Genomic DNA, 26,811 nt, shown 5'->3' with positions numbered 1-26,811 from the left:
ATAACTGCTCTTGTTGAGTCTTGCTTTGCGTTTTTTACGTCTTTTTCAATTCAGGCCACTTTTCAGGCCATCGTTCAATTAACCACTCATGATGCCGCCCCTTAGGGCTCGTTAATGTGGTGGTATTTCATTTAGTTTTTTTTTTGTGACTATTGAGCCATGAGTTCATCAGATAGGGAAACATTATCATAGATCTTATAATTTTACTAAGTAGCAAAACCAAATTGGCTTCTTTGTAGGCAGGTATTACATGCCGTTTTGTGGGCTCTTGCACAATTGTTAGGCCGTTTAGTAGGCTCGAGTTACATAACTTATCTTAATTTAATGACATTCTATTTCTAGCCACCTTTTTCTGTCTTGACTGGTATACTCTCATTAGCGGTAGGTAGTTCCTCCTCATGCTTTCTCTTGCCTCTTTCTTCGGCCAAATCTTTCTTCCATGCTGACGGGTTGAGGGTTGTGAGGTAGCAGTCTTTTGCCTGCTGTTGGTCTCCATGTATAGTCCCTATCGCCCCATCATCACATACAAACTTCAGGAGCATGAGATGGGTGACGACTACCGCTTTAATTTTGTTCAGGGTGGGACGTCCCAAGATGACATTGTATGCTGTCAAGTCCTTGACGATTAGGAAGTTTACTCCCATCTTCTGTCCATCTTTTCGATCTCCGAACCGAACCGGCAGGTTGATGACGCCTATAGGATGTATGACGCTTCCTCCAAAACCAATGATGGGATAATGTATGCTCTCTATGGTTTTGGGGTCGTGGGCTAGGCGGCTGAGGCACTCCATGCTCATTATGTCGGACGAGCTCCCAGTGTCTATCAGGATACACTTTACTCTCATATTGGAGATTTTGATCTCGACCACAAGAGGATCATCATGCGGGGTGGCTACTTGTCCTCCATCCGACTCACATATATCTATATGTGGAAATGGGTCCACGGGTGACTTTCCTGACAGCATCACTTGCCCCAGGCGGCGGGCATAGTCTTGAAAGAAATAATGCCCTTGGTCCAAGTATGCATTCAATGTTAAGTCTAATAAATGCGGTTCAGTATTAATTAACAAGTTAATAATTCAGTGAGATCAAGTGAGCTGAATGCCTAGCTAGAGGCCGCTTCAGTTCAAGTGGAATTAATGATATTAATCCACAGCTTACTCTTGACTGAACCCGTAGGGTCACACAAATAGTACGTAAACGGATCAAGTATTTAATGGCATTAAATACTCCATCTATGGATATTCGGAATCGACGGATCTTGGTTTCAGTGGGAGCTGAGATCGTCACAGGCAAGAAATGAATACTCCGGAAACGATGATATTGCCGGAAACGGAAATATGGATCGTATCGGAAATATAAATATTATCCAAGTCGTAGATGTTGCCGGAAACGGAAACATGGTACGTATCGGAAAATATTATCGGAAATGGAAATATTGCCGGAATCGGAAATATTGCCGGAAACGGAAATATTGTCAGAAACGGAAATATTATCGGAATCGGAAAATATTTCCGGAAACGGAAATATTAAATATTTGTTCGAAACGGAAATTAATTCCGGAATCGGAAATATTAAATATTGTTCGTATCGGAAATAAATTCCGGAATCGGGAATTTAATCGAAAGCGTATCGTACGAATTAGCATCGGACGAGGCTCGCTAGACGAAGGCCCAGCACGAAGCCAGGCCATCGCCCAGCAAGCCACACGCATCACCAACACACGCCAAAGCCTCGACCAGGCCCAGCGCAAGCCAGGCCCAGCCGAAGCCATGGGCGCGCGCGGATAGTAGCGTGGGCCGAGCGCTGTGCGCTCAGCGTGGGCCGCAAGGCCTGCGCGGGTGTACGGTGCTCGTGCGATGCTCGTGTGCGAATCCTAAACTATCGGGATTCAATAAAAGATTAAATCCTAAACCTATTAGATAAAGTTTATTTAAATAGAGTCCTAGCAGGATTCTAATTAAATAAATTAGTATCCTAATAGGATTCCGATTCTCTTTCCATACCTCTATAAATAAGGGCCTAGGGTCATTGTTTATACATAAGTTTTCAAGTATTCAAAGCTAGGATTTTTAAGCACAAAAATCAGCCATAATTCTTGCCCATTTAGCCGAAAATAAGTAGAACCTTAAGGCGATTCTAGTTGGTCAATCTTAAGGCGGATCCGGACGTGCTGTGGACTATCTACGGAGGGACGACACTTGGAGTCCTAAAGGCTTGTTCTTGTTCGGTTCGGGCGCAGCTAGGGAGGGCACGCAACAAAGAGTATGCATCTAAACTATGCTAAATGATTATGTGTAAATAATATGTTTTCCTGTCTTTATGGTTTTTTCCGCATGATTTATGAATTGTCATATGTATCATAACCTAACAAGTCTTTCTATCCCCTCATGGTGGGTCCTCCAGCGGCTGGCCCTCCAGATATGACGGCTACAAACCCCCCTTCGCTGTGGTTTCCCTCTGTAGGTGAGACGGGTGATTTGTTCTTTTTGTACTGGTTCTTCCCCGAGCCGTGAGCGCTTCTCTGCAAGTAGTTTTTGAGGTGTCCTTTGGAGGCTAGGCCGTCTAGGGCTCTCTTCAAGCTTCTACAATGCTTGGTGTCATGCCCTATATCCTCGTGGAACTGGCAATACATCTTAGGGTCTCGACTCTCAGCAGGAGACTTCATGGGAAAAGGCCGTTCAAGGTCAAACCTGGTCCCGACGTCCTTCAGTATTGTGAGTAGATCTGTGTTGTACTCAAAATATTCTCTTTCTTGTGGACGTTCTCTCTTGTGTCCAGGAGAATTGGTATCATGCTCTTTTTGTGGAGCCTTTCGGTCTATTTTGTCCTTCTTTCCTGAGGAATCTGTTGACTCACCAGTCTTTCCATCTTTGGACGCGCTGCATATTTCTGTTGCGTGGATAGACGCTTCAGCCTCATCCAATAAAATTCGGCCATAGTCCTAACACTCTTCTTAACTAAGTCAAACTTGAATGATCCTTTCTTCAATCCCCTGATAAAATTATCGAAAGAGGCGCCGTCGGGTAGGTATGGGATCTGCCCGGCCTCTAGATTGAAACTTTTCACATAGCTTCTTAGTGATTCGTCTTTTCCTTGTTGAATGCGTCCTAAATGCATGCTTATTTTCCTTTCTTCCTTGTGTGTCATGAACCTGGTGGATAACAGGGTTTGCAGCTCGTTGAAAGAGGCAATTGATCCCGGGGCAGTCGCTCAAACCATTTGGACGCTACTTCTTTAAGAGTGGCTAGGAAGTATTTGCACCAAGTGGCTTCATTGGTTCCTTGAACATACATGTGGTGACGGTATGCAACTAGGTGCATATCTGGGTCGGTGGTACCGTCATAGGCTTCAATGGTGGGAGTTTTAACCTTGGGTTCTTTCTGGGCGTTCATTATGTCCTCAGAGAAGGGAGTACTCATGTGCCTTAGCGTCAGGTTATTAAACCCTTCCTGGATGTGATAGGTGGGTTCACGGCAGCTGGAGACCATACGGGGGCGCAGGCTTACTCTGTTAGGCGTCATCTGGGTCTGCCCTCGAGCAGAGGGGTAAAATGGAGGATCTTCCATTACTGGGATGGACCCAGTGTTTGATAATTCAGATTCAGCTTCATAGTATTCCTGTCGCCTCGAGGAGGGTCGCAAGATGGCCGGGGGGTTTCCCCTGGATGGTGGTCGCGTTGCTTGGTCTCTCCGAGGCAGAAAGACTTGATGACCGCGGTCAATCTCCCAGCGTTCTGCCACGGGACTGACTCCACGGCTGGCTTGTGGACGGGAGCTTTCTCCAGCTCTCCAAACATTGGATCTAAGTGGAATTCTGTTTATCCGATTGACGCCTAGAGTGAGGGGCCTCTGCGGGGCCGTCCTTTCAGTGCTGTAGATTAACATGTTCTTTCGTATTTCATCCTGCAATGTGGTACTCATCTGCTGTCGAAAGGTTTGATTCATTTGCTGCTGGAATCCTGCTAAAATCTCGCGCAGCGATCCCACTGAGACGGGCAAGTCCAAATTCTCATCCAGCACGGCATCACGGACACTGGGGCTTAGGTGGCCGCCCGGTGGAGATGTTTCCAGGACTAGTTCTTCCTCTACAACCACCTCAGCCTCCTACACTCGACGTGGTGTGTTACCGGCATTTGCGACTCGATTGGCTTCTTCTATATGCGTTGACTCCTTTCGCGAGGCCGTCTCTCTTCTCCTTCAATATGCTCTCCTTCAGACTGTGGTTCGGCCATGAGAACCTCCCACAGACGGCGCCAAATGTCGTGGGATCTTTTTACGATGATGATGTGTCACGCGTTCCTCGAAGGTATCAAGTATGAGATGGCACGAACTTCTGGCAACCTGCAAAACAAGAATATTCCCGTAGGAATATTCTAGACCTGATCAAATGGTGGGCCGGGCCGGGCTTGAGCGTAAAAAATCAGCCCGCTATGTCGGACCGGGCCGGGCCAGGCCAAGATTCGGGCCAAAATTTTGTGCCCGAACCCGTTATTTTCGGGGCGGGCCTACCGGGCTTTTCGGGCCATTTTCGGGCCGGGCCAAATTTATAACTAAAAAGTGTATTTTTGTGTTTCCCAAACCCGCCCAAAAAAATAAAATTTTCGGGCCGGGTCGGGCCGGGCCGGAAAATTCTGCACAAACCCGCGAAAATTTCGAGCGGGCCGCCGGGCCGGGCTCATCTTGATCAGGTCTAGAATATTCCCTCCGATGCCTAAATAAGTATGGGCTAGAGAGAGAAGTAATTTTAGAGAGAAGACAGAGCAGAATTAGTTTTAAGGCAGGTGAGAATGAATTGATTGCCCCTTTTACCTAGGGATCTGCACTATTTATAGTGCTGGGGTTCCTTTGGAATTGATCCCTAAATGCTGGCTGCATGATTGGATGCTTTATAAGATCGGGTCCGATAGTAGGAAGCTTGATCAGTCCTGTTGGACCTTTTGAATATTGGGATGGCCTGCAAGCTTTGGGCTTTTAGACATAATGGATCAGGATCCTTTTAAGCAAATAGGTCTCATAGCCTAAGCGATGAGTCTTGGATCTGGATGCGGGCATTGGCTATGCATGGATTCGAGGCATGCCTGCTGGTGGGCCTTTGATCCTCCTTTTGGGCTATCATAGTACAGTCATGTGGCACTCTTTAGTTTAGGTCACATCACATATGTTAAGGATTTGTACATAATTTTGAAAATATTCTTATATTAGTAAAATATAGAAATATATACGTACACAAAACTTATTATGGCAGATTACGAGCATTTTAAGTTATATACGGCAGATTACAAATTTTAAGAATTTATCCTTATATTCAATTTTACGGGTAATCATACCATATGTTCATTTAACCGGTTGACATGCGGTTAATGTTGCCTAAAATACAAACTTTGATAATGAGATATATATACTAACATATACTACGTAATACAAACTTCGACAATAATACCAACTTCACACACTAAATATCTTTATATATGGAAAAAAGCATATTAAGGAATATTGATATGTGCAATTAGGCAAAGACGAGTGCACATATCACGACATTTGATATTATACTGATTGACATGCTACGTATATATCAATAGTCCATCAGTATATAAGTAATCTAAGACACATAATATAACTATACATTTAAAAAATTATAAAAACGTAGTTAATAGATTATAGATGTCTCATTCAATAAATATGATTAGTGATATAACTCCGCTTAAAGAGAATTGGAAAATAAAGGTCAAAATTATACGTCTTTGGGAAAAACCAGATTACTACAAAAAACTGAAATTAAGACCATTGAAATGTTCTTGGTTGATGAAAAGATATTTTTAATTAATTCGTATATGGCAACGTATCTTGGTTGTAGATTTTTGAGATGTTGTTTATTATCATTCTCATATATATATATATATATATATATATATATATATATATATATATATATATATATATATATATATATATATATATATATATATATATATATATATTTTTACAGCCATCATAAAAAATCTCTTATTGATAAATTTAAGAATCTTATGAAAGAAGGATCTTCGCGCATTATTGCTAATTTTGGAGTAGAATCAAAATTGGGGAAACATAGACCAACTATCCATACGTACATAATTAATTTCTTTTACAAGACTATAGTCAAAGAATGTGGAGATGATACACTCCCCTTACAAGGTTTGGAACTTGTCTCTTTTGACAAAATACTTCAAAATGAAATTGATGACACCATTTTAGTTGGTATGATTTTTGACATATTTTTTTCGCATATATATTTTTTGAAAGGATATAATTTTTTTCGCATATATGGTTCATTTAGTTTGATTTTTTAATCTTCATATTTATATGTTTACAGATGTAATTGGAGAAGTTACCGGAATCGGTGATATGGTAGATAAATCAACCACCAACACCCCAAACTTGTTTTTGCCACTTGAAATTGAAGATACGAAGTAAACAATTTAATTACCGTAATTTCCAAATTGATATTTTTATTATACTAGTTGTTGGACTGTGCGCGAGTCCTCCAAGATATACAAAACTGTCTTGTAAATATATTACGTAAAATAAAAGCAATTACAAATTTATGAAAAGTGCTAGAAAAAAAAATCATAAATAGATAGATAAAGTAGGAGTGATATGTAGTACATGCTCATCGTCCCCCATAATTAGTAATTTTGTGCTGTGAAATTATGATTCATATAATTACTAAGTATGAAAAATAAAGAGTACTTAACTACAAAATTGACATTTCATAACCATTTTGAAAGTTGTTTACCTACAAACCAAATTACATTTTCCAAATTTCCAAATTGATATTTTTATTATACTAGTTGTTGGACTGTGCGCGAGTCCTCCAAGATATACAAAACTGTCTTGTAAATATATTACGTAAAATAAAAGCAATTACAAATTTATGAAAAGTGCTAGAAAAAAAAATCATAAATAGATAGATAAAGTAGGAGTGATATGTAGTACATGCTCATCGTCCCCCATAATTAGTAATTTTGTGCTGTGAAATTATGATTCATATAATAACTAAGTATGAAAAATAAAGAGTACTTAACTACAAAATTGACATTTCATAACCATTTTGAAAGTTGTTTACCTACAAACCAAATTACATTTTTCGCCCTAATTCAAGGGAAACATATACGAAGTATCATTCTTACTAAAACAATCATCAATAAATCATTATACATCCAATGATTCTAAAAATCTTGAAAAATACAACATTTTTTCAACTGATTACAGCCTAAACAAAATTGAAACATTGCAGAGAGAACGATAGATCTGCTTCCCCTTCCCTTCCCTCCCCCCCCCCCCCCCCTTCACATTCTTGTCCTTTCTCTAAACTCACAGAAAATGACATATCAGTAAGGCTCCATTCGAATGCCAAGGTTCTATTAAAGCTCCATATATTTGGATATGGCACATGTCGAAGAAGCAAAGATCTATGATGTTTATTTCCATTACAGGATCAGAAGTTCATAACCATCAAATAGACATATAGCAATTTGGTCATACAAGAGCAAGAAATCGTCCTGCTTTCCACTAAGACCGCATGTCTCCCTCCAAATCTGAGGAATGAAAACGTGTATCAATCAGACATTGCATATATGAGAAATGCAGACGATTAACCCCAGAATTCAAAAACGGTTTCTCATGTCAAGCAGGAAAATCTACAGAATCGATGCTAGAAACTTTAAACTCCGACATAAGAAATACCCATGATAAGAATCTCGGTATAGGTTATGACAAATTGACAATAATGACATGCAGTTTGACACTTCATATTAAATAATTGACAGATGCCTCTCCCTCAAAACAAACAGTTGACTGTCATACATATCTTTCTCATTTGTCACAGCTTTTGGATTCGCATAGAACAGAAGCCACAACTCAAATACCCATCTTTGTACTTCTAAGTACTTCCAAGTGTTAAGGTCAAAATAGAAAGACAAAATATGAAGGCACAACTCAGAAAAATACTCCTAGAAACGTTGCAATTTTATTAGTAAGGAAAACTTCAGATGACTGCAATTTTCAATCTATATTACCAGTTCCAGAACAGGAAATAGCAAAGAAAAAGAACTTGGAAGGCATTTGTACTTTGTTTGTCGTTGTAGGGAAATTTGATCTTTGTGCAGAAGGTAAGTGAATATGATTTCATTCCACATATCTGGCACCATAGGTAGACACCAGTTACTACAATCTGGTACATATGGGTTGTCACTACATATACTTACATGTGCATCACTGCAGTATGCTGCCATGGGAGTAACATTCAGAGCCGTAACAGGTGCTAACATACTCTTGATACCCTCAATATCACATCTGAAATAGGACTTTTGTCCCTACCCTTCGTTGTTAACATCTGCTTCGACTCTATTTGCACATATTACAATTATGACCACTGTAATGATCAGCAGTGTTAATATTGGAATCTCAATGAGCGACGTCCCCCAAGTTAGCAAAATCTTTTTTCATGAAATTATGATGGGTTGTTTTGGTTTATATAATTAGTGAAATTAAGATAACATATTACGCGAAATTAATTTATGAAAATTACTTGTTTGAATTGCAACAAAAAAATAGAGAACTCCGTTATTTTATTTTGAATTATTTTAAGTATGTACTTAGACTTAATCTTGATTTTAAATTTTTAATACATCCTCCTAAAACCCGAGAATCACCTTCTAAATGTGTAACATGCAATCAACTTGCAATAGGTTTCAGGTTCGAATCCCCCCGCCCCCATTTGTAATTTTTTCGCACCAAAAAAAACTTGCAATAGGACGTTAATGCATTTTAAAGGGACTCTGTATGATAATCTGCTCCTCCATAAGGTATCTATATCTAACTTAATATCATATACGAACTCTATTAATTAGTTGTATTCATTGCCTTAGGCGCATAACTGCTACGAAATGTTTGTACTAAAACGGAACAAACACAAATCTCAATAAAATATCCAAATGGACTAATAGATTGACAAAACATCAGCAAGTTATCACGGAGTCAAACAATTACAATGCATATTACATTATGAAAGTATGAGAGTTTCCTTGACAATATTTAAGAGGTATTTGCTGTAAAAAGGATCGGGTTCATAAGCCTCTTGTCCTGTCGGCAAGCAATCCAAGGGCCATCTAGAACTTAGGTGCAAATACAAGATAGTTTACAAGTATCCTAGCACTCCCTTATAGCACATAGAGAAGTTAGAGAGAGAGAAAGTTAGAGAGAGAGAAAGTTGGACTCGTAGCAAAGTTGCTTTCTACTTCCTGTTTGTATCATGGAGGGGGAAGTTAATCTTCCTTCTCCTCCAATTAAGGATAGTACCATGATAGATAGTAATGAACAGTCTTCTTCTCCCACTAATAAGGGAGTAAGTCTAAGTTTCAGAGAGGTGGTTGCGTCTTCTACCCAATGGTTTTCGGAGGCTAGGAAAATAATCTCCACTTCGAAAGAATGGGATGAGATTGAGGAACTTGCTCCGGAAAAGTCATTAGCAGTTCAATTTAGCAAAATAACCTTGGATAAGCTAAGATCACCATGGAAGATGACACTGATGGGCAAATGTCTGGGTTTAAATATTAGACCTGGTTTCATGGAGCAAAGAGTCAGAGCGATGTGGAGACCAAAAGGAGATATGGAGATCATTGATTTGGGTAAGAATGTTTATTTATATCGATTTTCTCAGCTTGATGATTATGAAAAAGCTCTATTTGGGGGACCTTGGTTTATCTTAGATCATTACCTGATGTTGTCCACTTGGAAACCAAATTTCCGTCCATCTCTTAATTCCTTTGATACTATGTCTGTTTGGATTCGTATCGAGGAACTCCCGGTGGAGTATTATGAAAAAGATGCTCTCTTTGAAATTGCAAAAATGGCTGGAAAACCAATTAGAGTTGATTATGCCACTGATAGAATATCTAGAGCTTGTTATGCCAGAGTTTGTGTTGAAATTGATCTTAGGAAACCCTTAGTCACTAAGGTTTGGGTAGGGGGTGCGTGGCAAGCGTTAGTGTATGAGAATATTTCGATGCTTTGTTTTGGATGTGGTAAAATAGGGCATTTGAAGGCCAACTGTGTTCAATTGGATCCCTCTAATACAGGTCTTAAGGTATGTTCTATGGGTAATGATGTAATGGAACAGTTTAACAACGACATTAGTATTCCTGATCCCTTGGGCTCCATTATTAAGGAAAAGGAAGGGGAGGATAAGGTCATAAGTAAAAATGTTATTGAAGATAATAATATGGATGCTTATGGCCCATGGACGTTAGTCCAAACTAAAAAGGCTTCTCGGTCACGCATGGATAATAAAAAAGGAAAATCTAATAATGGTAGTTTAGTTACAAATAAGCGTATTAATGATTACAAAAGATCACTGGGTGTTATGGGAAGTGGTATAAGTGCTCACGACAGCTCTAGGGTTGATATAATTAAGAGTAATCGGTCTGACCAATTAAAGCTAAGTAACATTGATTCAGTTTTAAAGCCCCGAGATTCAATTAATCATGTTACTAATACAGCTTCTGAAGGAAGCAAGGATATAAGTGGGAACAGGAGTAGGTTGGGGGTCTCGAGCCACTTGGCTGCTGATTCCCAACACTTGGCAGTTAATGAAATATCAACAGACGTCACCTTACCCGAGTTGGTAAATTTAAGTACGGTTAACAACACTTCTTACCTCCGTCTTCTCAATCACATTCTCTCTCTTCTTCTCATTCTCTCAGTTCTACTCCTCCTTCCAATTCCTCTCCCAATGGAGAACAATCCACCCAAAAGGAACTCATGCATGCAATCCCAACCACCTCGTCGCTCCTATCAGCGTCGACCAAGACAAGCTTGGGTTCAGAGGGGACCCCGTCTAGCTCAGGGGAGGGAATCCAAGCCGCCATCGGAGACAAGAACATCCTTGGGTTCGAATGTTCAGTCGGAAACTTTAAATCTATTTCCAACCCAGCCGTCGATGAACTTATGTGCGACAGTGAGGGCACCATGTCCACCACAGTCGGAGCTGAAGGAACCAATAGGTTTGTTGGAGACGCTTCAACAAAGGGAGGAAATTCAAATCCAGAGGCAGCAAATTCGACCAAGGTTGGAGTTGTTGATTCCATCATCACCAAGACCATCAATCAGACCACCATTGACGGGAGCAAGTCTGGATTTCAATCCCCCGAATCTGAGCATGCATCGGAAACCGGTGGAACTAAAAGAGGACAAGCACATTCCCTTATTGTTCGTAACAGAAGGAAGAGATATGGGGCATCCTCTTCGCCATATAGCCACGTATATCACTCAACAGGAGGTGGTGGGGGTTCAGATCCAGGCAACTTATTATCAGAAACTCATGGAACCACTTCGAATATTCACGTACTTAACTCCAATTCGGCTGGAGGATCTGGGAATGATGGGAATCACGGAGGAATGGAAGGACTGGGAGGAGTTTTATCTTCCTCTTAATGCGGGCCCTATGGATGCTCCAAAAGTGACGGTTCAGCGTCCCCTTCCAAATCTTTCAATGAAAATTGGTATCTGGAATGTTCGTGGAGCTACTAAGGATGGTTTTCTGCCCCATGCATGGGAAGTTATTGATTCTCAATATCCAGCTGTTCTGGTTTTGCTGGAAACAAAATGTGGTGAAGATCGAGCAAGGGAGGTCATGCAGTTCCTAAGGTTTGATGCTTTCAAGGCCATTCTCCTAATGGAAAGCGTGGTGGTATTTGGCTATTTTGGAAAAAGGTGGTTGATCTGGTGATGTATACGGCTGAAGTTAACCAATTTCATGCTTTGTTCCACTTTCAAAATGTTTCTTCTGAGGTTTTGGTCACGGGTATGCATGCTTCAAATTCTCCAAGACTTAGGCATGAAAATTGGAGAAATCTTCAAGATAACCTTCCACCTTCTCAAACTCCGTGGATGGTAATGGGTGACTTTAATGAGGTCATCTCTCAAGCTGATAAAAAGGGGGGTAGGGCTTTCAGGCCTTCTCAGTGTCAAGACCTTCAAAGTTTCATTAATGCTGCTGGCCTTGTGGATTTGGGTTTTAATGGAAACCCATACACTTGGACAAATTCGAGAGATGGAGCTGACATGATCAAGGAAAGATTGGATCGTGCCTTGTTCAATGCGAGCTGGTTGGAGCAATTCCCTCATACCAAGGTAAGTCATCTCCCTAGAACTCATTCAGATCATGCCCCGATTATTATTTCTTTGGACAATCCTAGAATGAAGGGTCCTTTTCCATTTAGATGTAAGGAGGCGTGGATGGAGCACCCTGATTTTAAGGATTTTTTTTCGAATGTTTGGAGTAATACCTCTAATAATTTTATTATGGGTAGGGATAATTTCCTAGCTAATATTGGAGGTTGGGTGCATAATATTTTTGGGAATTTAAATGTGAAAAAACGTAAACTGATTGCTCGTATTGATGGAATCCAAAAATCCCTAGCTAATAATTATTCTGGGTTTTTGGTTAATCTGGAAAAGGAGTTATTATTTCAGTTAAATGATATCTTTAAGAAGGAAAGAATAATTTGGGCTCAAAAAGCGGGCATCAATTGGAGAAAATTTGGTGATTATAATACAAAATATTTCCATATTTTGGCAAAGATTAGGAAGAGTAGAGGAAAGGTTCTGGCTTTAAAAGATTTAGAAGGACATTGGATCACTGATCAGCAGGAGTTAAAAACCTTAGCAAGAAATCACTTTAAGTTCCTGTTCCAAACCACTCACCTGACCAGTAGGAGAAGTATTAAACTGCAATTCCCCGTTGTTCTCTCAGAGATTGATATTGTGACTTTGAATAGGGATTTATCTAAAGAAGAGGTTCACCTCAATTTGTGTTTGATGGATCCTATTAAATGTCCTGGACCGGATGGAATACAACCTGTCTTTTTCCAAAAATATTGGGATGTCATAGGAGATTCTCTTTTCAGGTTTTGTGAGTCTTGTTTTATTAGCAGTTCTATTCCAGTAGATATTAATAAGTCATTTATTACTTTGGTTCCAAAATGTGACAATCCGGAATCTATGTCTGATTTTAGACCAATAGGTTTGTGTAATACTGTGTATAAGCTTATTACTAAAATTATTTCGTCCCGTCTAAGACCACTATTGGATAAAATTATCAGTCCTTTTCAATCAAGCTTTATCAAAGGTCGTGGTATTGAGGATAACGTAATTTTAGTAAAGGAAGTAGCTCATATGTTTCATAAGTGCAAGAAAGGAAAAAACATCATGGCTTTAAAATTGGATCTCTCTAAAGCTTATGATAGTCTTGAGTGGAGTTTCATTCGGGATACCCTAATTGGTTTCCAATTCCCTAATAATCTTGTTAATCTCATCATGTGTTGCATCACTACTCCTACAATTTCAGTTTTATGGAATGGGAAAATTACTAATGATTTTACTCCATCTAGGGGAATAAGACAAGGAGATCCATTGTCTTCTTATATTTTTGTGTTATGTTTAAATAGGCTTTCAACCTTAATTGAGGAGGAGGTAAATAATGGGACCTGGAAACCACTTAAAATCTCTTCTTCAGTTTCAATTTCCCATGTTTTCTATGCTGATGATGTGTTCTAATTTGGAGGAGCTACTAATTCTAACATGTCTGTAATTATGCATACTCTTAATAAATTTAGTGCCTTATCGGGTCTTAGTATTAACATAAATAAATCTTCCCTGATTTTTCCTGCAAAAATGTGTCATCAAGTTCGTAGTTCTATAGCTTCCTCTTATAGTTTAAAAACTACCTCTTGTTTTGGTAAATATCTGGGAGTGGATATAAGACCCCATAAACTGAAAATTTCAAATTTCTTGGGCCTGCTGGATAAGACCTTAGATAGGGTTAGGGGATGGCAAAGTAAATTATTAAACATGGCTGGTCGATGTACTTTAATTAAATCAGTTCTCAATACGTATCCCTTGTATTCTATGCAGACCTCTGTTCTACCATCTATGGTTATAAAGAATATTGAAAGAAATTGCAAGCAGTTTCTTTGGAATAAAGTTGATCGATCTCGTTATATTTCCAGAACTTCTTGGAGGAATATTACTAGACCTATGGGATTGGGGGGGCTTGGCATAAGAAGACTTAAGGATTGGAACATTGCTTTTATGGCTAAACTTTGTTGGAAAATGTTGACTAGTCCGGATAAGCTTTGGGTTCGTCTTTTTAAGGACAAGTATCTAAATCGTACTAATTTATTTGATTGTATTCCTCATGCGTATAATTCTCCTATATGGCGGGACATCCTGCATGGTAGGGCTCTCCTTCAAAAAGGGTTAATAATAGGAATAGGAAATGGGAGGACCACTTCGTTGTGGTATCATCATTGGGTTGGTTCGGGCCCTCTTTATAAATTAATTGAAAAAGATATTCCGGAGTCGAAGGCCCATTGGTATGTAAGTAACATAATTAGAAATGGGAAATGGTATCTTGATAATGTCAGGCATATTATTCCTTCTGATTTGTGTGATTTAAGTCTTTCCACTCCGTTATCTGTGAATGAGGATCAAGAGGATTTTATTAGATGGAAATATTCTGAAAACGGATCATTTACTATTAAATCAGCTTATTCTCTTCAAACAAATTTAGCCTCCCAATCTGTTGTGAATTCAGTTGTTTTCCCTTGGAAAGGTTTGTGGAAGATTAAAGCTCCCTTTAAATACAAAATGCTTTTCTGGAATTGTTGTCATGAAATTCTCCCTGTAGCTCAAAAACTTTCTAATATTTTAGATTTCATTTCCCCAATCTGTTGCAGATGTCAAAATCAATCTGAATCTCACCTACATCTGTTTAGAGATTGTTGGGAATCCAGTATTTTTTGGAACTTTGTTTTTCAAAGATTATCAGCTCCTAAAGGTTTGGATTTGTCAACCTTTTTTCATGCTGGTTGGTTGGACTGGTTGTCTCTTAATTTAAAACAGGATATGAACTGGAAAGTGATTTTTGTTGTTGGCATATGGCATATTTGGAAATCTCGCAACAGGGCTGTGTTTGATCAAAAAATGATAAAACCTTTTTCCGTTTATAACAGTTTTTATGTGGATTGGATTTCTACTTCTACCATTTTGCAGGATAAAGGAAAGGCTCCAATGAGATTACTGACTCGTGCCAAGCATGTTTGGACTGCTCCAGCGTCTGGCTATTTGAAGCTGAATACTGATGGAGCTTGGACTGCTCATACTATTGCTGGAGGAGGTGGTGTATTTAGAAGATCTTCTGGAACCTGGTTCATGGGTTTCTCCAGTAAGTTCAATGCTTCCACTCCCCTTGCTGCTGAACTGTTTGCTATTAGGGAGGGTCTGATCATGGCAATCGAATACAAGGTAGATAAATTGGAATTGGAAACAGATGCTTTGTCCTTAATGAAGATGCTCAACAGTTTGGATGATCACTCACATCATGAATTATCTCCTGTCCTCAATGATGTTGCTAGTCTGATGCAAAGATTCACCTCTCTCACTATACATCATATCCCTCGTGCAAGAAATTTGGTTGCTCACTGTTTAGCTGCTTACTCTATCTCTATGGCTGTGGGGCATAAAGTTTTCGCGGATGCTCCTCCTTTTACTAGAGTTGCGTACCATGGTGATTTACAAGGTCTGGTCAGAACTTTTGCTACTGAAGGAGAACCTCCACAAGTCATCGATTTAGAGGCCAACTCAGGAACAACTTCTGCTTTAAGTGCTAGTACTACTCAAATTATGTTTGGTTCAATCCCTGCTGATGTACCAATGGGGAATAGAGACACTGAAGGTGGGACTGTGGAGTTACATGCAAGTCACAGTGCTGATGTTACTAAGGAGACTGAAGTCTCCACCAGGAAGGAATGAAGATAGTTGGAAGTTGAAGCTCTCCAGTTTGGATAAAACAACTATATTTTGCGGTTTTTCAAGTTTCGGCTGGAGTAGCATGGAGTCAATACCTATTATTTTGCGAAACTTCATGGATAAACAAGTTTGTTGTGTGTATAGATGGGTTGTAAGTTTTTGGTGTGACCCCTTTTGTAACAAACTTAATGATGGACTTGAGTCCTAAATAATAAAATTGTCTCCGTTTTATGTTAAAAAAAATTACAAGTATCCTAGCTTAGCAAATGGTTCACAAAAGAGAAGGTTTACTTCATACCAAACTAATTTGTAACATCCTTCAAAAAAAAAAAAAAACTTTGTAACAATGTCATCCTCTTCGTCCTCTTCCAGGGCATTCTTTTCCAACAAACTGACGAAAGGCTCCATTGCAAGACGTTTGATTTTTCTAAGAGGAAAGAGAGAATGGTCCCATAAGTACTACGGGAATATAAAAAATCGGGAGAAAAATAAAAGAATCTAGTCTAATCCTAACGGTTGATTTAAATGGTCCAGATATCTTCTCATTTTAAGGCTCATTCTCATTTGAGTGCAAATATATATATATATATATATATATATATATATATATATATATCTTAAACCAATTTAAATATGAAAGCTTGCATTGGGTATTTAGACCTTTAAATGAGCCTTTAAGTGTTTCAGGGTACATAGAGCTAGTAAAGGAAGAAAGTAATTCACTAAGCCCGCACATAATCAACAGCCACAAGTGTAATAATAGCCCACATAGAATTGGGTGATTACAAGTTTTGCATACTAACAGATGTCATGCATAGCCCTCATCAGCTACACATGTAAAAGTCATGGTGCAACAATAATAATAATCCCAACTCCACAAGTAAAAGCCAGGGTAAAACAGTTACAAAATATAATAAGGAATGAAAACACAAATTCAAAGACAAGGAGGAGTGAACCAAAGATCCGTGCATGGAAAGACTAAAAGCATATAATAGATAGGCATTAGAAAAAGCAACCAAAACCTTTTTCAGTTCTGCTTCAAGTTCATCTCTCTTCTTCTCAAGTTCTGCAATCTCAGTTCCTAATTCTTGGATAGATAAGAAATCCCCTCAGATCGGATGTAAATCATTAATTAAAGGTAAGGTAGAAGTAGAATTCTTTTATTGCAAGAGTTATGACAGCCCAAAAAAGAAATTAATTCTAAAGCTAGTGTCACATAAAGATCCTAACAAATTATAGGGAACGAAATCATCTCGACAAATTATAGCATAAACACTTAAAGACTCATTTAAAGGTCTAGATTTCACAAAGCTAATTGAAACCTCAATTTAGAAATTCCAAAAATTAGAATTAAAAATCCAAATTTAGAAAAAACAACCCAAAAGAAGTAAAAAAAATGTAAGCAAAAAAATTGAAATATATATCGAAAACCAAATCCCACCTAAATACCATATGCAAAAGAAGAAATATAGATGGTGAGTCGCTCACAAAATCATGGTGAAATGGTGAATCGGTAGCCTTTGTTCCCAACTCAAGGATTTTTATTATCCCTGCAGTAAGTTGCAACAACCACTTGTGCTTCATAGCCCAAGTTTAATCCCAAATTCCATGGCTTCTATATATCAGTCACACATTACAACAACTAATTATTGACCCCAAATTTCATACCTTAAATAGAATGCCATAACATTATATCATAAGAATCTAGAATAAACCCTCAAGGCCACAAAAAAGATCTTGATGGACACATAACACTTACGCATAGCTAAAGTACAAAAACTAAGCCAATAAAACTCAGTAAATTCTATTACCTGGTGATTCCTAATAGTTAATAATTAAAGAAAACATAAGCGCACCAATATTTTGTATCATATAAATCAAACCAACAGAAAAATATAGGGCATAATAGAATTGGAATTGAAAAGTGATTACTAAATAACATTTCCACCTCTTGGTTATGAAACTCAACCGCATGACACTGAAATGATTCCCTCTGTCACATTTCACAACACATGAACTGACAAAGCGATGCAACAAAATTGCTTATAAGAGCTTGATTATCCAGATCAAATGCCCAAAAAAAAAAAAAAATCAAACACGGTGAATCTGTAACCTATTAAAAGAGTGAGAGAGGAGAGAAAATAGGGAATACCTCAATTTCTAACTTCTTTGCAGCTTGAGTAGTGGCATTGCTCTTTTGTCCGTTGGGGACTTGAATCAGGACCTCTGCCCTCTGTCCAGTTGCAGCATCCACCATTCCCCCAGTTTTCTCAACGCGATAAGCAAGGCCATCCATCCCGAAATCAATAAAGACAGTGGAGTTCTTGTCAATCTCCTCCTTAATGAGCATTTTTGACAATTCTGTAACCACCTTCTTTTCTAACCACCTCCTGAGAGGCCTTGCACCATAAACCTAATGACGGGAAAGAAGTTAGAAGTTAGTACATACACTTACAATAAAGTTTATACCGTTGAAGAAGGAATAAATTTTAAGAAGGGATAAAATTAAGGCACCAGATTTACTTGTTGGATCGTAGCTCTCCGCTAAGACATAATCTAGAGCAGCATCAGCGACTGCCAAGGTAATACCCCTCTCAGCAAGAGGTTTAGCCACATCCTTCATCTGCAGCCTAGCAACCACCCTTAGTTTCTCATGTGATAGAGGATCAAAGATCATAACTTCATCTACACGATTTAGCAGTTCAGGCTGTAAGTGTTTTCTCAGCTGTCGAAAATAATGCAACATTGTTAATATTTAAATTTACTCATTAAAGAAATACACTAAGAAATATTTTGGTTTCAAAGATCAATACCTGTGCCATAACTTTCGATCTCTTGAGCTGCCTCCATGGTGCTCTTGCCCATGAATCCAGAGAGGAAATGCTCCACCTCAAGATTAGATGTCATGATAATCACTCGAACTTTCTAGGTCTAGAGATTTAAATTTTGATTTTTATGGGTTTTTTGTGTGTTTCATATTTTAACTTTCTACGCTCCTCCCATCTTTATCAAAATATGAAAATGCGGCGAATAGGTAATGATCTTTCCGAACTTTATTTAGATGCATTGGAGCCAAAAACTCGCCATAATCTATTGTAAAATTGTTGTCAACATCCGCCTGCAAAAATGAAAGAAATAAGCTTGGTTCTAAAACAGCCATTTTACCACCAGTCACACATTTTCACCATGCCAAATTGCTTAACATAAAAATTTGAATACAATTATTTAGATAATAAAAATACCTAATCACATACATATAGAACAAACAACAGTTCAAGACTGCAAGAGACAAAATGCTCTTATAAGTTGGGTTGTTCAAAGATGTATGACATACAAAGTTAAGGTCGTTAAAATTAAAAAGCAAAAAACTATATTTCGGATTGAGGACAGAATACCACACTTTTTATACAAATATCTATAAACATTTCCTCTCCCCTAGTTCTCTCTTTAGCAAAGACATAATGAAGTTAGTCTACATAATCCAATACAGAATGCAATGAGAAAGTGAAACTTATAAATGTGCTAAGAATAAAATTTCTGTTACATAAAACGTACTGCAGAATCTTGTTATGCGATCAATTTTATCCAGAAATTGCTCTCAAATATTTATCATACCAATACACCAGAATATACGGATACCTTGATTTAATATTCACGTTGCTTTCATCATGAAATCCCATACACTTAAAACTGGATTTAGCCATTGGAAAATAAACGCAGGAAAAAACAATTTCAGATGTCAGAAAGAGCCTTCACAATTAAGAAAATTGGAGTAGTTGCATAGAAGCAATTAAGAAATTAAGAAAATTGGCATGTATACTTCCAAAATCATCTCCTCAAGTATCCCCTTCACAATTTCACATACATACAGTCGAATATTAGATGTTCCTAATTTAAATACAGTTAGAACTACTCCAAAAATCAACTCCTCTGATATCTCTTCACGTATATGCAGTCAAATATTAGATGTCCTAACTTAGACACAATTAGAACACATAAAAATATTTAAAAGCTGATATTCCAAAGGCGTGGGAACTCCGCTCAGACAAACCTTGGGAGAACGAAAAAACAGTAGGTGCAAATTACAAAAAGTTACAAAGAATAAGCCCATTATCAGGAAACTCCTAGATTTTTCGAACGAAGCACATTTGTTATCAATAGTAATTAGTCTAATAACTCTAATGACAGAACGATAAAACACAGTTTAATATCTATCATAAAGCTAAGAAAGAGATGTGAAATAGGAAAACATAAGTCCATCAGATTGGGTATCACATGTATACCAATTTAGGTAGGTACCCGGATGCATCAGGAGAAAGTCCAGCTCCATCAACCATCCACGAATATTCAGGTGATCCATTATTGTGAGAAGTCGGCTCCTAAAGTTATTATCTCATTCAACCTTGCATGTATTAGAGGTTATTCAAATGAGTACACATGAACCATAATGTAATATATCAGAAATACATCATAACTACCCCTGCAGTACACAAAAATAAGCAAATACTCAGGTGAATTACAAATAAGTCAGTAAGTGCCGGAAGGTTCCATAATATTCCCATGCAAGTTGATGATTCGATTATCAGATCTAGGGTTTTCAAATAAAAACTCTATATCTTGAAGAATATTAAAAACGATTTCTTCAAGTCAAGGCCAAAATTATTGCTCCTCTGTTGGTCAACCAAAAATCAAAGAAGACCAGTGGTTTTCTCCCTCACAAGTCCAACCTCTATTCGTGTTCGCAACAAGGTGGGTCCTATGGACACCGGTATAATTGGTTTAACTAAATTGACTAATAAGCATAACAAAATTCTAAAATCTCTAAAGGAGAAAAACAACACTCACTCAACCAAACAAATAGACATCACATGACACACGCATATATAAGAATAAACTCCATATCACCAACTTACTGAGAAATGAAAGTGTCCTATACTCCATTTTGTATTAATATGTAAAGTTTGATTTGTTCCCCTTGGGGATAAAGATTAAGGCACCAAAGAATCTCAAGACTAACACTAACGATATATTTTCTACATTACTTATACAAAGAATGTTAGCTAACCTGCTTTGAATATATCAAAATCTTATCAAATTCTCTCCTCTCTGCAAATGCTGCTACAACTTTAGGAATCGCTTTAGCTTTGATGTATATCTTGAGAGCAAGGTCGGTATCAACTGTCTGCATATAAAGAAAAATAAGAAATCAGAAAGGCACAGGACATTGCCTCAAAGAGAGAAGGAATAAATAGACATCAAATGACGAAATAAAGGACAAAAAAAGTAAGTATACCTTCACAAGATCTCCAAGCTCCTCACTACATTCAAGCTTGTCATCTTCCAACAAATTCCCTAATAGATTCTTTTTATTCTGATTTACAACCAGTTTAGATAATTCAAGTGACTCAAAGGCATTGTGTTTTCCTCTGGTTAGCAATGTTCCAATGTATTGCAACAATGGTGGTGTTTTCCCAGATTGAACAGGAACACTCTACAAATAGTAATAATAACAAGGTGAGGAATTACGAGATGCAACACAATAAAACCAACCTCATAAAAAATGAGCCATTCATACAATCAGCCCTAATTCTTACAAATTCATACAAATTTCCAACCTATGCTTCAACAATAATGAGACATTCATATAAATTAACAAATTAACATAAACAAATTGATACAACCATCCCTAATTCATACAAATTCATAAAGAGTATCATGAAATCAAAAGAAAGAAAATGGACAGGGAAAATTGAATAAAACAAACCTGGGCAGAAGGATTGCAATTGCTACAACAATCGTTGCAAGCAGCAGAAGAGATCGAAGTCGCTTGGAGGAGAGAGAAAAAGATCCAATTCGGAAAGAGGAAGGAGAAATCGAAAAACCAGGTGAAAGGAGGAAGGAAATAACGAATAGCAGAGGAAAGAAGGAAGGAGAGAGAAGAAACGAAAGGGTTCCAGTTTCCACTTCAGAAAAAGGAAGAAGGAAAGAACCTTAAGACACACGTGTAACAAAATGACCAAGGGTAATACAGTGTGTGCACTATTATTAAGAATAAGACGAAAAAAAATGGGAAATTCTCAATGGTGACCCTATATAATTGCACTTTCTCAATGGTAGCCAAATTTTTTTCTTAATATCATTAATAGCCTTATATTTGTGTGTATTATCATTAATAGCCTTATATTTGGATTTATTATCAACAATGACCATAAAACTAACCATGGTAAACAAAGGATGATTTAATTACAAATTTACAATAACACCAATAAATTAACTTCAACCCCATCAAAAAATTAAAAGAAAAACAAAAAATCCCAAATTTTCTCTCCTTCTTCGTCCCTTTTCCAGTTTCTCCTTTTCTTCATCCCTCTTCTTCTCTAATCCACCATATTTCCTGAACCTTTTAGACTATAGAATTAAATTACCTAGAAAAGTCAAGACTACTCATCTCTCAAGCCTCATGTATACTAGCTACTACTTCAAAATTACCCACTTAAGAAAGAAGGTAATTAAAACCCAAAAATTATATAAAGCACGAGCTGCGAGTCACAATGCGGCTTCATTGCTCCATAATTTGCTATATATTTTTGGTTAACCTAAGTCAAAAGCCTAATTTTAAACAAAACTCAAGCATTAGACACTACTCCGAAAGGCGAGTAATGACTAATAGTTATAGAGTGGTATATCTAATTATTTATAATCAACTCATGGATGAAATAGAAAGCCGATAACGGAAGATATTAGAATACTGAAAGGTAAATGACTGCCCACTACAGAGGGTTTTACCAACATTGATGACACAGTCTTTGAAACGGGTAAGCTGGAAGATCATTGGGTTAATGGGGGAAGGCAGAGTTGAACCATCCACAATGGAGATGAATGTGAAAGATAGTACCGGGTGCTTGGTTAACCATAAGATCGAGAAACCAATTTTTCACGTAATATAAAGTACATTTATGGCTTAAATTGGCAACAATAAATAAATAAAATTGCCCATTAGTTTACCATGGTTAGATTAATGTCATTGTTGATAATAAATATAAACATGAGGCTACCGATGATAATGAGATATATTTTAGGCTACCATTAAGAAAGTGCAATTGTATAAGGCTACCATTGAGAATTTCCCAAAAAAAATCAAGGCACGAAATGAGGGTAGGGTGGGTACTCCACTATTGGGTGAATAGTAAATCAAGTTCAAAGCTTTATAAGTGTTAGGATTTATATTTATATATGACATTCTCTTTAATTTTTTCTTCGAAAGCAATATCACATTCAAATGTGCATTATGGGGAAAGTATGCTCAACAAATGGTTGCCTATAAACAAGAAGAAAGTAATAATGGACGCGTTATCGTTGTTATTCAATTTGCTCAAATCAAGGTTTTCAAAGGTAATAACTGTTGTAAAGGAGTGATGCATATTACAATGATGTCGTTTTATATTACAATAATGTATTTGATGTAGGTGAAGTTTTAATTTCAAATTCACTTTTTGCAACTAAAATACTGGTCAATGAAGACATACCCGAAATGAATGAGTTCAAGAAAAGGTATTATTCAGGACATACTCATATTTTACCATATATTTTATTGTCACTTTAATGATTTGGTTTTTTTTTTTAGTATTGCTGATGGAGATTGTCACTCATCAAGACTAACTCACTTGTCAAGTCAAAGTTCGCATTCTCTGATGAGTTTTTAGTATTGTCCGAACGTATACAATTGGATGAGATATGCAAACAAAATAAGGTAAAAAAAAATATCTTAGAACAAAATAAGGTTGCTAGTGATGCTTTGTTTGGATCTACTTATCCAAGCAGTTCACAGATATGTGGAAGACTCTCCAACTATATCTTAGAACATAGAAATTATTATTTTAATTTCCCACGCAACAACTCATGGTCTTCAATCCATGTTGCCATTTCAAAACACGATGCTCTATAGCTCGTCCTTGCCAATGGTTAACTCCAAAGGGATCTTTCTTGATCCTTTACCAGTGTTTATGCGTGTAGCATCAATATTTAGCATATCTTTATTTCCTTGAATCAAGAAGTAATCCTATGTACCTTTTCAAGTACCATAAGTTTTTCTTGATCTCAATCTAATTGGTCTTCACTTAGATCAATAGAGATTGGTATATGTTCGTCATGCCTAAAGTCATACGATACGTTTTTGGCGATCCTCATATTATATCATACATGATAAATTCTTTTGCAGAATAATTCCCAATTGAATTCTATTCATGTAACTTTAGCTCATTCAATTTCAGTAGATATTGAATCCAGCTAAATTCTTTGACATATAATATAGGTGAAGAATCTCATTAGATTCTTTGATGTTAACTTAGTAAATGCTTATACATAGTTCAAACATTCTTTTACTTAGATTTATTCACATGGATCGAATATCTCCAATGGAGTATTTCGTGTTTGATTTAGTAAATGCCATTTACTTAATCCAAAACAATAATATAAAATCTTTGTAAATAGATCTTAATACCCAGTATGTACTAAGTTCCGCCATGGTCCATCATTGATGAATAATCTCAAATCTAAGTATTTAGCATTTGAATGTTATTTCACAATAGAGAGATATGTGTGTGATACACATAGGACCAATTAAGTTTTATGTACTCCCACTAAACTTCTTATATATCTATAAGAATCATGTACATTTTATGAAACTAAAATACTTATTAGCTTCACTAAAATACATTTCTAATTCCCAATTGCTTGCTTAAATCTGTACTTAGATTTTATAAACTAGCTTTTCTTTTCAAGCATTTATTTGGATCCACAAATCCTATGACATACCATGTACATAGTTTCTTCCAACATTTGACTGAGGAAGATGTTTTGTCATCCAATTGCCATATGTACCAATATGCAATCATTGCTTGAATTATAGACTTAAGCATTACGATTTTGCATGAGGTTTCAACACAATCCACATCGTGAATTTGCTTGTAACCTTTAGCAACTAATCTACCTTTGTGTGTGAACACAATTTCATGTTTGATGGTTTTTATCCTTAAAATAAACTTTGCAACCAATAGGTGTGAAACTATTCTTGCAAATCAACAAAATTTCAATTTTGTCATCAAAACATTGAGTATGTTTTATGGCCTCTAACCATTTAAAACATTTGAGTCTATATATGGCCTCTAACCATTTTAGGGAATCTGGGTTTCGTCATAGCTTTCTTACAGGTCACAAACTCATTAATAGTTTGACTGCAAGTTGTAGGTTTCTTTACTATCTAATAGAAGAATTGCATAGCTTCAGTGACCTGAACTCCATGTTTCTTCACTATCTAATAGAAGAATCTCATAGTTTCAGTGACTTGAACTCTATGCCTACTTGGGTATAGAACATCAAACAATAGAATATCAATAGCCACTTGAAAGTCCTTTGAATATTCTGTTCTCCTTGAAGCACTTGTAAAGTCTTCTAAGAGATGTCTATTCTTTAAAAGCCACTTCTAAAGTCCTTAAAGAATACGTGTTCGGATTTTCTAAAGAACTTCGAAAAGCCTCCAGATTGTCCGTTTATGTTTGTTGTTCGCCTCGAAAACTTTCGAGGTCTATTTTCTCCCACTTGTCATTTTGGAAACGAATCTCCAAAAGGACATTATTTCGAGCAAACAAACATTATGTTCTCAAAAATTCGTGGTAGAAACAATACCCTTGTGTTTCATTTGAATAAATCACAATGAAACATATATCTATACTTGGGCCTTAGTTTGTTGAATAACAAACACTAAGCTCCCACTGAGTTTAGGAACTCTCTAGATGTATTTTACGAAAAGTTATTCTGAAATTACTTTTCAATAGCTTTGACGAATTTGGTTTAGTTTGGTGGTAGTTGAGCATTTTGTTTTAGAAATTATAGGAAAAGTCTTTATGATTCATCATTAATCGAATCAAGTACTAATTGACTTCGATTATTCCAACTAAGATATGCCATATCTTATGGACCTAGATTGTGAAATTACAACACACAATCATTGATGATCATATTTGGTCTCAAGTAATCATCAACATGATCTAACCTAGATCTTTATGATTTCTTGCCAAGTGGATTTTATACTTCTGAATCTTTGAACTAGCCAAACAGATTCAACTTATATCACATTTGAGTAAATAAACCTATATTCACTCAAATCCATGTGAAATAATAAAGTCATAAAACCTTTCTTTAGCTTTGAACTCTATCGTCTAGGCGCTCTAACAATAGTTCATATTCTTTGTTACTTTCAACAAGTAAGACTAGCTTGTCTTAAGTTGATCTAGAAATCAACCAACTTTCAAAAGTCCATTAAAATAGAGCATTGTGAATGTTAACTTGTTGATATGGTCTAAGCAACCATGCAAAGGATAAGTGGAACTCAAATCAAGGGGTTGATTTGAACCTAGTAAAATTTTTATTTAAAGAGTTGTTTGTTTTAATCAAGCATATTGACTCAACCCGTAAATGACCATTTCATTCAAATAAACAAACAAACAAGCATTGTTTTTGTTCTTCTGAATGTGAGTCTTTCTGTGTTTGAAGCAGAAATTTAGGTATGCTGATTATGGAACAAAATAGCCATTTAGTTCCAGCCTTGAAAGGACTTAAAACAAACTAGATGACCCTACAACTAATGTAGCATTGCCATGCTTCATTTCCCACTTGTAGGTCATTAGTGTAGCCTAGCTTCCATTGTTTGAGTTATTACCGAAGTAAGAACTTCAAGCGGTATATGATACCAAGGAAGTTTGATTGCTAGGTCACTGCTCTTAAACATTAACTTATAGGTAGAAACGGAATTATAAATTCCTTTTCACTTGTTCCTTGTTTTCCTATTTCTTGTGCCCTTTCTTATAGTCTTAAGAATTGAATTCTCTAGTGTTGACTTTTATACTTTGTTTAGACATGTCTAATGTCACTCCAACAGAGTTCTTACCATTTTATTTATGTT

At 37.0% G+C, this 26,811-nt stretch overlaps 2 protein-coding genes across 2 annotated transcripts; both read right to left on the bottom strand.

The window, feature by feature from the left end:
• Positions 1-338: 338 nt before the first annotated feature.
• On the bottom strand, positions 339-965 carry LOC110775655 (uncharacterized). Its single transcript, XM_021980263.2, has one exon. It carries the CDS (start codon positions 963-965, stop codon positions 339-341), a length of 627 nt encoding a protein of 208 aa, XP_021835955.2.
• A 6,079-nt stretch (positions 966-7,044) lies between these two features.
• Positions 7,045-22,299, bottom strand: LOC110775652 (clathrin heavy chain 1). The gene is made up of 8 exons (XM_056830076.1): positions 22,277-22,299; positions 21,616-21,814; positions 21,145-21,342; positions 20,917-21,033; positions 18,665-18,969; positions 18,366-18,576; positions 16,874-18,264; positions 7,045-7,579 (listed from the first exon to the last, which is right to left on the bottom strand). The coding sequence occupies exons 1-5, from the start codon at positions 22,297-22,299 to the stop codon at positions 18,832-18,834; spliced, it is 675 nt and encodes a 224-aa protein (XP_056686054.1). The 3' UTR covers positions 7,045-7,579; positions 16,874-18,264; positions 18,366-18,576; positions 18,665-18,831.
• Between the last annotated feature and the right edge of the window lie 4,512 nt (positions 22,300-26,811).

The sequence above is a fragment of the Spinacia oleracea genome, chromosome 5, assembly GCF_020520425.1.
Source record: "Spinacia oleracea cultivar Varoflay chromosome 5, BTI_SOV_V1, whole genome shotgun sequence".
NCBI lineage: Eukaryota > Viridiplantae > Streptophyta > Magnoliopsida > Caryophyllales > Amaranthaceae > Spinacia > Spinacia oleracea.
Note: the sequence above shows the minus strand (reverse complement) of the source record. Positions and strands in the feature narration are given on the sequence as shown.